This window comes from Typopeltis vanoorti, chromosome 2, assembly GCF_054136105.1.
Source record: "Typopeltis vanoorti isolate ZY-2024b chromosome 2, IOZ_Tvanoo_1.0, whole genome shotgun sequence".
In the NCBI taxonomy this organism is placed as follows: domain Eukaryota; kingdom Metazoa; phylum Arthropoda; class Arachnida; order Uropygi; family Thelyphonidae; genus Typopeltis; species Typopeltis vanoorti.
Window position 1 is genome coordinate 172,470,372 of NC_143550.1, and position 16,534 is coordinate 172,486,905.

The following is a 16,534-nucleotide window of genomic DNA, read 5'->3' on the forward strand; positions in this document are numbered from 1 at the left end:
GAAAAATTGATAAAAATCCTAAAGAAATATAACCTTATAACCATCTACAGACCAGACCACACAGAAAATTAGCATCACTTACCCACTCCACCAAAGACCAGCCACATTCCCTAGACCTACCAGGTTTCTTCCAGGTCCCTTGCAGTTGCAAACTGTCCTACTACTGCCATACAGACAGGATAGCCAGTATCAGAATTTCTGAACACAAGAAACATCCAGTTTCACCAACCACTCAGGACTTGCTCACCATGCATTGGACACCCACCTCCACAGGATATGCTGGAAGAAGGTCACTCTATTTCACTGCAGCGAATACAAATATTAAAGCTGTTCCTCAAATCTACCTCAGTCCTCAAAAACTTTCCAAACCTCAACAAATTTGGGTTCGTGAGACTGCCCAAAATTTGGGAAGCATTCATCCTCAGATCTTCAGCACCAATGGCCAAGACTACTGAATTTAGTCGACTAGGGAGAACCGTTTAAGACTCTAGGCTCGACTTTGGTTGCCTTTCTTCAGCCTCATTTGCCCAGTGTTAGTGCTTACATACACTGAACCCTGATAATGGCAATGTAACGTTCCTGAAATATAGTAAAGTATTAATTGAAGTTTTCATAATTAATATTTTAGTATTCATTACTGCTCCCATTAGTATAGAACACTTCCTTTCAAATCAGCATATTATTATGTATTTTGACAGAGTCACTTTCTGGATTGGTTAATAACTGAAGATAAAATACTTAGGAAGCAAAGGATTTTGCCCTCAGGTTTTGACCCATCTTGACCCATTCATTGTATGCTGCTCAAAACAATTAGGGGATATTTTGGTTTTCTTGTAAATTATAAAATTATAAAAATAATTTACAAATGTAACACGATTTGTAATAAATATCGATTATTTAAACAATATCTCATCAATTACAACCTATCCATAAGTAAGAAATATTTATTCATGTATAAAGTGCCTAATAGTTATAATTATTTGCAAAAATTTATAATTATCTTGACAGAAACTAAAATATCAGCCATGAAGATACTTCAGGTGCAAACTTTGTTTGCTTACACTTGGATAAAGAATTAAACTAAATTTATTATAGTCCAACCAAGTGGGAAAAAACTTCCAACATCTTTCTCTAAATCCAGAGTAATTTAATAAGAAGGCGAGACACCTTTTGGCAACTCATATAGGTAAATATGACTATTCCATTGCTTCTGCCTTAGTATCACTACCTCTAGGTCTGGCTCCCACTGATGAGACATCAATAAAGGTCGAAACTGGTCTGGGTAGTGGCCTTTCCCTTATTGCATAGTATTATACATGTCTGCAAGGAGATGTGCTTTGCATTATGGGAGATACTAAGACAAGGAGTGATGAGAGCTTGTTCCACCTTTACTACGAGTTGCCTCAGTCCTGAAGATACTTCAGGCGCAAACTTTGTTCAAGGAAAAGGAAAAGAAGGAGTAGCCATAGTATTCAACACAAAATACGAGGGTAATCTTCTTGAATGGCAGTCAGTCTCAAGTAGAGTAATGTGAGCAAATATGAGAATGGGGAACTGGACAATGAGACTTATTTGTGCCTATGGTCCCACAGAAGGTTCTACTAAGGTAGAAGTGGAGGAATTTTTTGACGCTTAAAAAGCAACTGACACAATGAAAAAGGAAAAGTTGGTCCTTGTTGGGGATCTAAATAGCAGAGTAGGAAATGATTGTGAGATATACAAAAATATTTTGGGAAAATTTGGAGAAAAGAGCAAAGCTAATAATAATGGCAAATATCTGTTGGATTTCTGCTCAGGACATGGACTGGTTATTATTAACACCATGTTCCAACATAAAAATGCGTGCAAATTCACATGGAGAGAATAGGCTAGGAATAAGAAAAGTCTCATTGACTATGTTATTGTTGTTGATAGTGATATTTTCTCCCTGGTGCAGGATACCAGAGTGTACAGAGGATTTGAAATTGGAAGTGATCACTATTTAGTCTTGAGCAGGATAAAATTGAATTTCATATTGAAAAGAATGACATGTAAGAAAGTTTTAAAGCGAATAAAAGTTGAGCAGCTCTCAGATGTGAACTGTAGATTAAAATACAGAAAGATTATTGAAAAGAAAATGAAAGAGTTTGAGAACAGGAATCAAACCTTGGAAATTCAGTGGCAAACTCTGAAAATAACATTGATTGATTCTGCCAGAGAGGCATGTGGTGAGGTTGTGTGCAAGGATAAAAAAGTCAGAACTCCCTGGTGGACACAGGAAGTTAAAGAGGCAGTGAAGGAAAAGAAGAAAGCATATCAAAAGTTCCTGTCAAATAAGTCAGCTTTTACTCTTACAGAATACAGAGACAAATGTAAGAAAGCTAAACAGTGTGTAAAACTAGCTAAACAAAAGTCATGGGAGGACTTTGGCAAGAATATAGAAAATAAATATCAAGAAGCTGGCAAAATATTCTGGAGGTTATTGAAGAAGCTTAGGAATGGAGGAAAGAGTGCTGTAAAAGGAGTTAGAGATGATAAAGGTGACATGAAAACAGGAGAAAAAGATATCCTTGAAGTATGGAGTAATTACTTTGAAAAACTGCTAAATGAAACAAGCAGTGACGACAGCACAGTGATAAAAAAACACTGACCAGCCATGCAGTCAGGAATACATATCCATACTTGAAGTAGAAAAACCCATCAAAGGTTTGAAATGTGGAAAGGCAGCAGGAGTAGATGATATTCGACCAGAAATGCTGAAGTATGGTGGTATAAGAATCTTACAGTGGCTGCACTGCATAGTTCAGAAAACCTGGCCAGAGGGACGAATTCCCGATGATTGGAGTAGAGCTCTCATAGTACCCATGTATAAAAAGGGAAATAAAACTGAATGTGAGAATTACAGAGGTATTTCCCTACTGAGTGTTCCTGGCAAGATCTATGCAAGTATACTTGAGAAACGGTTGAGAAGAATTGTGGAAGAAAAGCTTGGTGAAGAACAAGCTGGATTCAGACCAAATAGAGGCTGTCAGGATCAGATCTTCACTTTATAACAAATAGTCGAGAAAGCATGGGAATATAACAAAGATCTGTATTTAAGTTTTGTCGATTTGGAAAAGGCATATGACAAGGTGCCAAGAGAGAAGCTATTCAATACGCTACAGTTATATGGTGTCAATGGGGCATTATATCAAGCAATACTTAGTCTTTATTTGAGTTGTAAGTCAGCAGTTAGAATTGAAGGAAGTACAGGAAGATGGTTTAATGTTAAATCTGGTGTGAGACAAGGATGTACATTATCTCCTCTGTTATTCATTATCTATATGGATCACATTATGAAGGAAAGTGGTATTAAACCTGATATCAAAATTGGAGATGTTAATGTCAGCTCTTTGCTTTATGCGGATGATGTTATACTTCTAAATAAATCCACTACAAGTCTGCAAGATTCTCTGACTAAATTGAATAATAACTGTTGTAATAGATATGGTATGAAGGTCAGCATTAAAAAGACAAAGACAATGAAAATAGGTAGAATTGTTGAAAATGTCAACTGTGTTGTGAATGGAGAACCTGTGGAACAAGTAAAACATTTCAGCTACTTAGGCATGATTTTTACTGAAGATGGTAAATTAAATATAGAAATAGACAACAGAATCAGCAAAGCTGGTATGGTGGGAAGTCAATTAAATAAATTCATATGGAATAAGAGAGAAATTAGTCAGAACACTAAATTAGCTGTATACAAGACAGTGTTCAAACCAGTTTTAACTTATGGATCTGAGAGCTGGGTCAGAAGTTAAACACTTGACCAAAGACTAGAGACTGCAGATATGAGAGTCCTGAGAAAGATTAGAGGCATAAACAGATGGCATCAATGGCAATATCATATTAAAAATGAGGATATTAGGAAAGAACTTGACATTGTCAGCATCCAGGAATGTGTTAGCAGAGCTAATCTCAGGTGGTATGGTCACTTAAATAGAATGGGAGAGGAAAGATTAGCAAAACAAGTGTTCTCTGCCAGGTTGGCAGGAAAACGACCCAGAGGAAGACCAAGTTATAGGTGGATTGATACGGTACAAAGTCCCTTAGACGATAGAAATATAAGATCTGATAATGTTGGAGTCTTGACAAGTAGCAGACTGATTTGGAGGAAAATTGTAGATAGTAAGTTAGTAATGATATAATTTTTTCATGTAGTACTGTCATATCCTGTACACCCCTTGAGGGTACATGGCAGGAATTTGATGATGATGATGATGCAAACTTTGTTTGCTTACACTTGGATAAAGGATTAAACTAAATTTATTATAAAATATCCCCAAATTGATTTGAGCAGTGTAGAAACTAATTTTCATTTGTTAGAATTTCATGTTCAATTGCATTTGAAGTTTATTTTATTCACCATTTTATAAAATCAAGATAATTTTATAACAACATATTTTGTTTTTGTAGACAATTTTAACAGCCTGTTCTAAAACTTCTTTATAATTTAAAAACTAGTTCATGCAAACCAGTGTGAACCAGCTGCAGCTCATCACTGCCTCTGTAATAATTATACTCATCAGTTTTTCTGGTATTCCTTTTTACTTGCAGATTTCTTAACAGCTATGGAGCAGGTTTTGAAGGTTTTGTGACAGACGACTCATTATTTGTTGTAGTTTCTAGAACAAAAAAAGAATTTCATGCAGCAGTTGTTCTGGATAGTCGTTTGGATGATGGAAACTGGGTAATTCAGAATGATAATTTACTCCAACTTGATAACAAAAATTATAATTTGCATAAACGGTATTTGCAGTATTCATTGAATTTATAACCTTGATCATCAAAATAGTATTGTGAGCTTACAGCTAGAAAAATCTTTATAAAATTTTGAACCCTCATTTTTTTTTAATTGTTGTTTTACCCATTTCATTTTGGAGAATATTAGTGTGTGTGTGTGTGCGTGTGCATGCATATTTAATTTTATTTGCTAAATATACATTATTTTTACTTGATATTTTAATAAAAAGTTGATTAACTATGATATATGTATTCTCTTTGCTGGTTTAAATTGAAGTGAAATAATAAATTTAGTTTAATCCTTTATCCGAGTGTAAGCAAACAAAGTTTGCGCCTAAAAATATCCTCAGGACTGAGGTAAGGTAGTGCAACACTTGGAAACTCGGAGCAAATTTAGTTTAATCCTTTATCCGAGTGTAAGCAAACAAAGTTTGCGCCTAAAAATATCCTCAGGACTGAGGTAAGGTAGTGCAACACCAGGCAACTCGGAGCAAAGGTGAACCAAGCTCTCATCACTCCTTGTCTCAGTATCTCCCATAATGCAAAGCACATCTCCTAGCTGACATGTACATACTGCTATGCATTAAGGGGAGGACCACTACCCAGACCGGTTTCAACCTTTATTGAGGTGTCGTCATTGGAAGGCAGACCGAAACGTGGAGATACTAAGGCAGAAGCAATAGGAGAGGTCATAGATACCTATAGGAGTTGCCAACAGGTGTACCACCTTATTATTGAATTACTCTGGATTTAGAGAAAGATGTTGAAAGTTTATTTTTCAATTGGTTAGACTATAATAAATTTAGTTTAATCCTTTTAAGCAAACAAAGTTTGTGCCTGAAAATATCTTCAGGACTGAGGTAAGGTAGTGCAACACAAGGCAACTCCGAGCAAAGGTGGACCAAGTTCTCATCTCCTTGTCTCAGTATCTCCCATAATGCAAAGCACATCTCCTTGCGGACATGTATCTACTGCTATGCATTAAGGGGAGGACCACTACCCAGACCGGGTTCAACCTTTATTGAGGTCTCGTCATTGGGAGGCAGACCCAAACGTGGAGATACTATGGCAGAAGCAATAGGAGAGGTCATATTTACCTATAGGAGTTGCCTTTGCTTGGAGTTGCTTGGTGTTGCACTACCTTACCTCAGTCCTGAAGATATTTTCAGGCACAAACTTTGTTTGCTTACACTTGGATAAAGGATTCAACTAAATTTATTATAGTCTAACCAAGTGAAAAATAAACTTCCAACATCTTTCTCTAAATCCAGAGCAATTCAATAATAAGGTGGTACACCTTATTGTTGAACCTGTTGGCAACTCCTATAGATAAATATGATCTCTCCTATTGCTTCTGCCTTAGTATCTCCAAGTTTGGGTCTGGCTAGTGACTCTTCCCTTAATGCATTGCAGTATATACATGCCTGCAAGGAGATGTGTTTTGCATTATGGGAGATACTGCGACAAGGAGCGATGAGAGCTTGGTCCACCTTTGCTTGGAGTTGCCTGGTGGTGCACTATCTTACCTCAGTCCTGAAGATATTTTCAGGTGCAAACTTTGTTTGCTTACACTTGGATAAAGGATTAAACTAAATTTATTATAGTCTAACCAATTGAAAAATAAATTTCCAACATCTTGCTCTAAATCCAGAGTAATTCAATAATAAGGTGGTACACCTGTTTGGCAAGTCCTATAGGTAAATATGATCTCTCCTATTGCTTCTGCCTTAGTATCTCCACGTTTGGGTCTGGCTAGTGACCCTTCCCTTAATGCATTGCGGTATATACATGTCTGCAAGGAGATGTGCTTTGCATTATGGGAGATACTGAGACAAGGAGCGATGAGAGCTTGGTCCACCTTTGTTCGGAGTTGCCTGGTGGTGCACTATCTTACCTCAGTCCTGAAGATATTTTCAGGTGCAAACGTTGTTTGCTCATACTTGGATAAAGGATTAAACTAAATTTATTATAGTCTAACCAAGTGAAGTGAAATATTGGCAGCTTAATAAATTACATTTATTTTTAAAGGTTGTGAGCTTTGTTTAGTAGAAGTTTGTCTTTTATTAGTGTTTTTAATTATGATTTTATTGGCCTGATGAGCAGTATGTTTTACTTTCAAAATTAATTTCCTTCATCAAAAAATATATATTATATTTTATATAAAATTATATTTTACGGGGGAGCTATACCCCCTGGTGCCTACGGTGGCCAATCCCCCGTGTTCCGGACTGGTAGGCCTGTTCTCCTTGAATTCTGATGACTCAAATTTTGAAGACTCAACACTCAGCCAGACCCTGAGTTTCAAAATGTGACATAAAATGGCTTATCAATTTATATATAAGGTAGATTATATAATTATTTTATATAAATATATAATTATATTATATATTTTATATTTTATTTATTAACACCCTATGTTTGGCATTAGATATTTGAGAGAACCTGTGTAGCTCAGTGGAAATGGCATGTCTCGACCATGGCACTAACCCTCTTGAAGAAAGGGTGTCGTAGGTTCGATTCTAGAAGCCGACTTGAGAAACTTTGACCTGGTTGGCCGAGTGGTTAGTGTATCCGCTCTCCAGCGAAAAGGAGGCTGCGGGTTCGAACCCCGCTGTGGGCATGGATGTTTGTGATTGTCTGCGGAAATAATACTGGTGGTAGATGGTGTTGATGCTGTTGGTGGAGAGTTGAGGAGTAGGTGCCCTCCCTCAATGAGTCTTTGGACTCCCTGGAGATGTTTCGTAATAATAATAATTATAATTTGCTTTAATGTTGTTACACTAATCTTGACCATGCTCCGTTTACATTTCTATTTTTCATTTTTAAAATTCTTTCATTTTATTCTGAAGAGATATTCCAGTATTGTTTATTATCTTTTATTTTTTATCTTTTTTATTTTTATCATCAGATATTGTCCTGAAGAAGTGTAGTATAATGCATCAAAACTAGTAGAAATTGAGCTTCCGTAGCTCAGTCAGTATAGACGAAGCCTTTGGTCGAAAAGACCTGTGTTCGATTCCTGTCTATGACACAAGGAAACTTTAGCTGATTTCATACAGCGGTAGAGAGTTTTTTCTTCTGGAAACTTGGGTTTTTTGTTTCTCAGACCAGGCAAACCAGCCCGTGAACACACACTGATCTACAGTCAAAAAATACATACTTAAGAATTCCCTCATTGGAGAGCACAACCTCAACCGGTCCTGGGTGGGACGGATGGGGAAAATTGGGGGAACTCCATACAACAAACAAACTATTAGATATTAAAATGTAATCAACTGTTCCACAAATAATCTCATGTGGTAATAAACAGCAAATTACATCTGTACTAACAATGCGATGCATTGCATGACTATATTCTGAGATCTGCTTTCACTAGGTTTTTGATTAAAGATGTAGGATCATATCTTTCTTTTTTCCTAGTTGCATTGATTAGGGATTTTAACACTACTGATGATTTTGTTGAAATCATGACATGATTTTTTTAAACATGACAATGATTTGTTAATGAAAATGCATTACTGATAATAAATAGTAATAAAGTTAATTTCTGTGGTTATCGTGTAACTTATTGTTTATATTTATTTCACAGGTACCATTAAAGATTATACTGGGTATAATTTTAACATATTCTCCATCTACAAATGTCTCAAAGCAAAATATAAAGAAATATAAGAAATAATATAAAAAAGAAATGAATAAAAATGAGTAATTATCAGAGTAATGTGGATGAGATTTTTCATAGAATGTCTGGAGATGGTGGCATGGGGAGTGGGTTAAGAAACAAGATTCTATTCCTGAAAGGTGTGAAGCATAGGTATTTTTCATGGGAGTGGTGGGTGATTGGAATGCATTGCCTTCCTGAAAGTGTGATGAGTGCAGAGACTGTGAATGCTTTTAAGTCGAAGGTATGAAGAGCTGTGTATGTGAGAGTAGGACCTTTTGTGTTGAGTCTCTTGACTCCATGAGATGATGATGATAATTATAATGATAAGCTTAACATTTCCTGAATACTGTATTCATATTGTTCACTTTTAATCTACAGATGCTAAAAAGCTGAAATTTGGTAAATCACTGCTCAAACATCTATGAGCATAAATATTTTACATTGAAGAAAATATGTGTGTGTGTGTGTGTGTGTGTGTGAGGAGGGATTATGTTTGAAATTGTGAGAAAATTGAAACAAAGCTCAGATGATTCAAGCCTCAAGATCTTCCATAACCAATGTCTTAAATAGTGATCTTCATACCATTTTTTCAATGGGATTAAGACAATCTACCAAACTTCAGTGCTACCAAAATACAGTCCTGTCGTATTTCTAATATGAAATACCTTATGTTTCTCTCCTGTAATTTTTGATAATATTAAGATCTCCAGTGAGAATCAGTTTCTCTCACCTCCTTAGATTGACTTTCACATTACACTTATAACTTCTTCAGCCCTCAAAGATTTTAGTGAGTGTTCTTTTCCATCCATTCAAGGCCACCTCTCATCTGTGCAACTCTTAATAGTATCTGTAAATCCAAAATCTGTTCATCCTTTTAGAATGTTGGTCACACTTTTGGGTTGTTGCACCAGAAAGAAGGCAATCCAATTAAATGATTCCCCCTCCCTCCCTCCCTCCCTCCCTCCCTCCCTCTCTCTCTCTCTCTCTCTCTCTCTCTCTCTCTCTCTCTCTCTCTCTCTCTCTCACACACACACACACACACACTTTGATCACTTTCTTATAATTCCTCTGTTTCTGTTATTTTTTCTCAGTAGTATTTTCATGGGCTTTGTTCAGCCAGACTGACCAGCTTCATTTCTCCACTTTCCTCTAATGCAAAAATATAACATTTGTCAAACAGAGTTCAATTCAAAATGTATTGAATCAGCCACTCATCTTCTTTCATTGTGTCTACTTTTCTTTGGAACAGCCTTCCCCATACTGTTTTCTTGAAGGACTATGACTTCCAACATATCAACAAATGTATTGGAGATTGTAGCCATATCAACAATAAAACACATCAACATTCCTTAATTAATTAATGTGATAAGACATTTATTGTGTTTAGAACCAAGAATACCCAAGCTTGTATTCAGTTCCAATTATATATTTGAATAAAATATTTCTATAAAGATTAATATTAATTTTTATGGCTATTTTGTCTATTTTTCTTAAGGAGTAACCCTTGTATAATGTCATTGGCTTTTTACTCAATTTATTTAAGGCATTATTGATATTTTAGAGACATAGTTAAATGAAAAATATATGGAAGGAATAATTTTGGAAATACCTTTGTAGGATGTTTAAGGTTGTCTTCTTTTGGAGCAGCATCGAGCGTATGATAACACATTTATATAACACTGCAAAAGTATGACTAAAGGAAAGGGGGAGGGGATGTACAGATAGAAAAATGTGGGAGCCAGAAATGTGGACAAATAAAAGTATCTGAATTAAAAACTGAGTTTCCGAGGATGTACTATAGATTCTTTGGGGAAAAAAGGAGAAAGATAGAATATTTTTAGGGGAAAAAAAAAAGGATAGAATGTAATGAATTGGGGTTTGGGAGTAATGGGGGTGTGAGCTGTTTCGACTCTGCTTCATTCATTCCGCACCCTCCCCCCCTTTTCCTTTCGGCCATACTCTAAAATATCAATAATGCCTTAAATAAATTGAGTAAAAAGCCAATGACATTATACCCTTAAAAAAATAGGCAAACTAGCCATAAAATTACTATTAATTTAGAGGAGTAGCATGGAAAATTTTCCACAAATAATATTTATAATAATTTGTTTCTATAAAGATCTTGAAGCTCCAACATAAATATCATAAATCTGATGGATACCCAGTCCTCGAAGAGTATGCTATAAGTATATTCTTTAAAAACTTTCACTGTAAGTCATTAATAATTACTTAATCCAATAAGACAATTACAGATACCAAAGAAAACATAAAATTAAACACTGAATTGAAATTAGAAGAATTTCTAAATTACTACACGGAATTGTGGACAAACAAATATTTTAAAAATGACAACTGGCAAATAACTAACGAAAATGAAAAGGAAATAACTAAAGAAGAATTAGAAATCAGCCTGAAAGAAACAAGAAATGGAAAATCACCTGGAGAAGATAAACTAGGTTCAGAACTATATAAATATGCAGGAACAAGATTCAAAGAAATACTCTTATTATTTTTAAACAAAATTTATTCAACTGGTATCCCCCCCCCCAATAGAATGGAAAAAAGCAATTGTGATTCCTATCTTTAAAAAGGTAATAGAGATGACCCTAAAAACTATAGAGGTATCAGTATACTAAATTCTTGGTACAAAATATATAGCAGAATCCTAAATATTCCGAAAACTTTATTTTAGAAGTACGGAATGGATTTAGAAAAGGACGATCATGTATAGACCCGGCCTTTTGCCTAAAATTAATAATAGAGAAAAGAAGAGAATACAATTTAGAAACACATATTGCATTTATTGACTTTGAAAAAGCATTTGACAAAGTTAAAAGAAACATATTATTTAACATATTAAAAGAAAGACAAATACCAAATAATATCCTAAAAGCTATCACAAGTATATATGAAAATAATCAAATACAAATAAGATTAAATCACGAGCTATCATATACGAGAGAGATAAACCAAGGGGTCCGACAGGGATGTCCCCTCTCAGCAACTCTTTTTAATATCTACTTAAATGAAATAATAATAAAATGGAATAAAAATTTACATCAAGGAATTAAACTTTCTCCTACAGTAAACTTAAACACTCTCCTCTTTGCCGACCAAATAATAATTACAAATTCTGAAGATAAACTACAGAAAGCTATTTTAGATCAAAATGAGATATCCAAAGATTATGGTATGATAATATCAACAGAAAAATCAAAAACTATGGACTTTAAAGGACAAGATCCAGCAAGAACTAATATAGTAATAGATAACAAGATCTTAGAACAGGTGAATTCATTTAACTTCCTAGGATGTACGATCACATATGAAAATGAAAAAGATATAAACGTAAAAATTGCAAAATATTTAAAAATAACAGGTGTAATTAACTCTATATTTAAACGAAAAATAGTTCAAAAACAAACCAGACTAAAAGTATACAATACATTAGCCCTACCAGTCTTAGTGTATGGAAGCGAAATCTGGACAATAAAACAAAAGACAAACAAAGATTAACAACGGCAGAAATGAAGTTTATGAGAAAAACTGCAAAGTATACCCTATTTGATCACAAAAGAAATGAAGAAATTATGAAAGAATTAAACCAAGAACTGGTAATAGGAATAATTAGAAAATATAAACATAAATGGATGGAACACATTCAAAGAATGAAAACCGAAAGATTACCAAAACAAGCCTTAAAGTACAAGCAATTAGGAAAAAGAAAACCAGGACATCATCTTAAACGATTCAACGATGACTTCTAAGTCTGGAACAGGCCATGCTATGCCTAAATCCTTGATACTCATGATGATGATGAATAAGACAATTCATTTGCATCTTTAACTGTATTTAAAATCAAGATTATCACAAGTTAGTATTTAATTTTGAGTATATAGTTGAGAGATGTCAGTAATGAACTCAAAGCATAGTCAACTAAGTTTGCTTTATAGAAACCTAATTTGTGGTTAGTCTGCAATAAATCTCAGTTGCTTATATTCTCTGGAAAAGTTTTTTCTTGCAAGATGAAAAACGTGGCTTTCAAAAAAAAAAAAAAAAATATATATATATATATATATATATATATATACACTGAAAAAAGAGCAAGCAATTACTTTTATTTCATCCTGTTAGCCTCCACTTCAAACTCACTGCTACATAGAACATTATTACCATTATTGCTTCCATGCGTTTTTACCCTAACTGGACTCTAAGTGATCTGATATCATTAGTAGTACTACCCCCAACCCATCATTCCTAAAAATACTATATCCTTTATACTCGATCCCAGTCATAAAATTTTATTCTGATAGCCAAGTTTCACTAATGCCAACAACCTTAGGTAGTAACATATTTATGAAAGCAATAAACTCGGCCCCTTTGTTCCTGATGCTCCTGGCATTGGTGTAGAGACATAACACATTCCATCTGACCTTTTCTTATACTTAGAAGATATGTAATCTACTTGGCCTTGTTGTATAACTTTCTCTTTTCTCTCCACAGACTCAAAAGGTCTCCCTAGAGTGTACATTTCTACCCCTTCGATAGATGCATAACCATGTTCAATACCTTTTGAATCTTTATCACATTTGGATACCATAACTCATAACTGAACTTTCACACACATTATTGCCATTCCTCCCATGATGATCTAGTTCCCCTGACTCTCTACATTAGGTTTCATGCCAGTAATAAATCCATCCCTCTTATACAAGTGTTTTCTACCAGCAAACACACTTCACACATCTAAAAACATGCATCTGTTTCTTTTACACAGCCTGCACATTGAACTATTTCCCATCATTGCCCTCCTTAATTTGGACCATCTTAACTTTGGTAGCAGTACAATCTTTACTCTCACTTTTCTTTCTCATTTCTTCCAAAAACTTTCATATGCTCTCTCACACTATATATGTCACTACTTAAATCATTATTTTCAACAAGAGCTACCATCTCTTTTACTTTTCTGTTTTTCTGTTACATTTCTCATATTTTTAATTTTCATCCCTGAGAAGCTAGAACTAGCAACTCCATCAGCAAGCACAAATTTTATGAATGAATCGGCATACCATATTACTTCTTTTTTCTTGTATTTTTATTGACTTATCTTGTCATTATTATTATTATTACTAAGTTCAGTGTTTTTCTATTTCTTCTTCTCCTGACCATTTTCTTATCCTGTCTAAGCTCTGTTAACTGTTTCCCACTTTTTTTCAATTTTCTGATCCATTTTCTAATAATTTCTTTTAATTGGGATATTTTTAATATCAGGTTATCCTCAGTTATATCATCACTTCTGCAATGCTTCTGCTCATCAGGACAAAGGTTCTCTTGTGTTTTAAAAAAAAAAAAAAAGAAAAGAAAAAAAAGCCTGCTTGTGACAAGTTTTCAGCACTAGTCTTAAGACTATCAAAAACTAGCAATATTCCTACAACACTCGATAAATCCACAAAAATCGATAGAGGAGCTTCATAATAACATAATCAACATATGCATATCTACACACCAGAGAGAGAGACTTAAACCCCAATTCATGTTATATGATTTTATTCATGTTATTTTTTAATGAAAACAATTCACAATGCTATATGAATCCTTCTGTATTATGCAAAGGTTGTGAGTTTAAACTTCACCTAGAAAAAATAATCCTTTTGGAAGGTATCAGTTTGAAAGCACCAGTTCTCTTCTTAACATTGAAGCTAAGCAAACCTGAGTTGAGTTAATACTCAGGATATGACCATTTAGAAATGCTGTGTGTTACTGGCAAGTTGACATCTGGTTCACAAGTATATTTGACATACTGAGAATTTAGGAGCTGAAAGATAATAATAATAAATTTAGTTTAATCCTTTATCCAAGTGTGAGCAAACAAAGTTTGCGCCTGAAAGTAATAAAACGCCTGAAAGTTTGCGCCTTAATGCATAACATTAGACATATCAGCAAGGAGATGTGTTTTGCATTATGGGAGATACTGAGATAGGAGTATTGGTAGCTTGCTCCACCTTGCAAGGAGTCGTCCTGGTGTTGCACCACCTTACCCCAGTCCTGAAGATACTTTCAGGCGCAAACTTTGTTTGCTCACACTTGGATAAAGGATTAAACTAAATTTATTATATTCTAACTAAGTGAAAAATCAACTTATCTTTCAACAGCTGAAAGATAAGTTGATTTTGAAAATAACTATCCATAGTTGATTTATTTTTCATGGATTATTATTTTTATGAATGTTTATTTGTTTGCTTGTAAGGGTCGTTGCTTGTTTGTATAGTTTTAAAAGCTATATCATATTTGATGCACAGAACAAAGTTGAGAAATTTCGATATGCATGATTTTGTTTGCTGTAGCATACAAAATGTATGTGTTCATAAAAAAAAAAAAAAATTAATGTATTAATGTTTAGTTGTATATACTATGTAATAATATAGTTGTATATGGGGATGCAGTATCCCAAAAGAAGGGCAGGGGTCAATTTTTGGACCACTGTTGTTCAATTTGTATGTTAATGATATTGGGATGGGTTTAACTAGTTATATGCAGCTGTTTGCAGATGATGCAAAATTGGAGAGAGCAATGCAGAGTCAAGCAGATGTTATAGCCTTATAGGAGGACTTGAATATGAATGGGCAGGTAAGTGGAACTGTCAGTTCAATGTTGAAAAGTGTAAGGTTTTGAGATTTGGTACCTCTAAAAGTTAGTCAGGCTGGAAACTCATGGAATCACCCAACAACCAGGTGTATGTAACATGATACATAGTGCTACTACTGCTACTGGATGGTGAATAAGAATGAAGAACTGTTGCATAGCCTGGAGAATTCAGCAATAGGGATGGGTGGAATATCAGCATGTATGCTAAAGGAATGATTAGCCGGATTGGCTAAGTCTTTGACATGTATGTATAACTTGAGTCTTAGCTCAGGAAAGATACCATAAGAATGGAAAGAATGCACGATAGTTCCATTGTACATGGGTGATGCAAAAACTGATGTGTCTAACTACCAACCTATCAGTTCTCTGGTGTGTTGGTGAAAATTTTTGAGAATTTGGTAAAAATTTTCATACAGAAATAGGTAGACAGACAAACTATACTGTGCAAGGAACAGCATGGGTTTACTAAATGGAAGTCATGTTTTAGCAGTTTGCTCATATTTTATAATAATGTTACAGCTGAATTGGATTAAAAATGGAATGAATACACTGTGATACTGTGGGATTTTGCTAAGGAATTTGAAAGGATACCACATGAAAGGCTGTTGCATAAACTGGAGAATATAATTTATTTAAATTAAGGAGATATTAAATCCCACATTGTTTTAAAACCGAATAAGAAACTCAGATTGGAATCAGAGAGTTTCATGCCGAATATCATAAACTATAAAGTATCGGCGACCACTAGCGTGAGCTAATGCAAGTGACCCTAGTACGTAGTACAATACCGGAGAACTCGCAGCAAAGTCGGTAAAGTTCTGATCGCTATTCTTAGGTATTTTCCATAATGTAAAAACACATTTCTTAGGAAATGTATGCTGTTATTACATTATGGTGGGAGGTCACTACCCAGACCGGTTTCAGCCTTTTTTGAGGCTTGGAATATAAAGTTTGGAATATAAACTCATGATCTGGATAAGTGGATGGTTGACAGACAAATATCAAAAAAGTGGTATATGGTGGGTGTGAATCTACCAGATTTAAGGTGACCTGTGGCATACTTCAGGGTTCAGTCCTTGCACCATTGTTGTTCAGTCTATACATTAATGATGTTAGGAAGGATCTAACAGGAGATGCACAATTATTTGCTGATAATGTGAAGAAAGGCACGGAAATCGGATTCTACTGATATCCAGCACTTACTTACAGAATGATTTAAATGGGCTGTAAATTGGGGATAATGAAAATGTCTATCAGTTCAATAATAGGTGTAAAGTTGCACTTTGATGAAGTTTCCAGCAGCATATTATAGTAGCAGAGTTATGCTACAAGAAACAGATAAGGCAAGGGATCTTTACATTATGGTGCATAAGAATTTGAAAATAAAAGGTCACATAGTAACAGTTGCAAATACAACTCAGAGGATAATTGGAATGTTGAAGCAGTCCTTGATATTTAAGA

The 16,534-nt window shown here is 34.6% G+C and overlaps 1 protein-coding gene across 1 annotated transcript in view; it reads left to right on the forward strand.

The window, feature by feature from the left end:
* LOC150109672 (neurobeachin-like protein 1) overlaps positions 1-16,534 on the forward strand; it is a 1,254,229-nt gene that overhangs the window by 401,425 nt on the left and 836,270 nt on the right. The window contains exon 17 of the mRNA XM_090413954.1: positions 4,579-4,711. Within this exon, the coding sequence (XP_090270080.1) occupies positions 4,579-4,711 (133 nt within the window). The remainder of the gene's footprint in view (positions 1-4,578; positions 4,712-16,534) is intronic.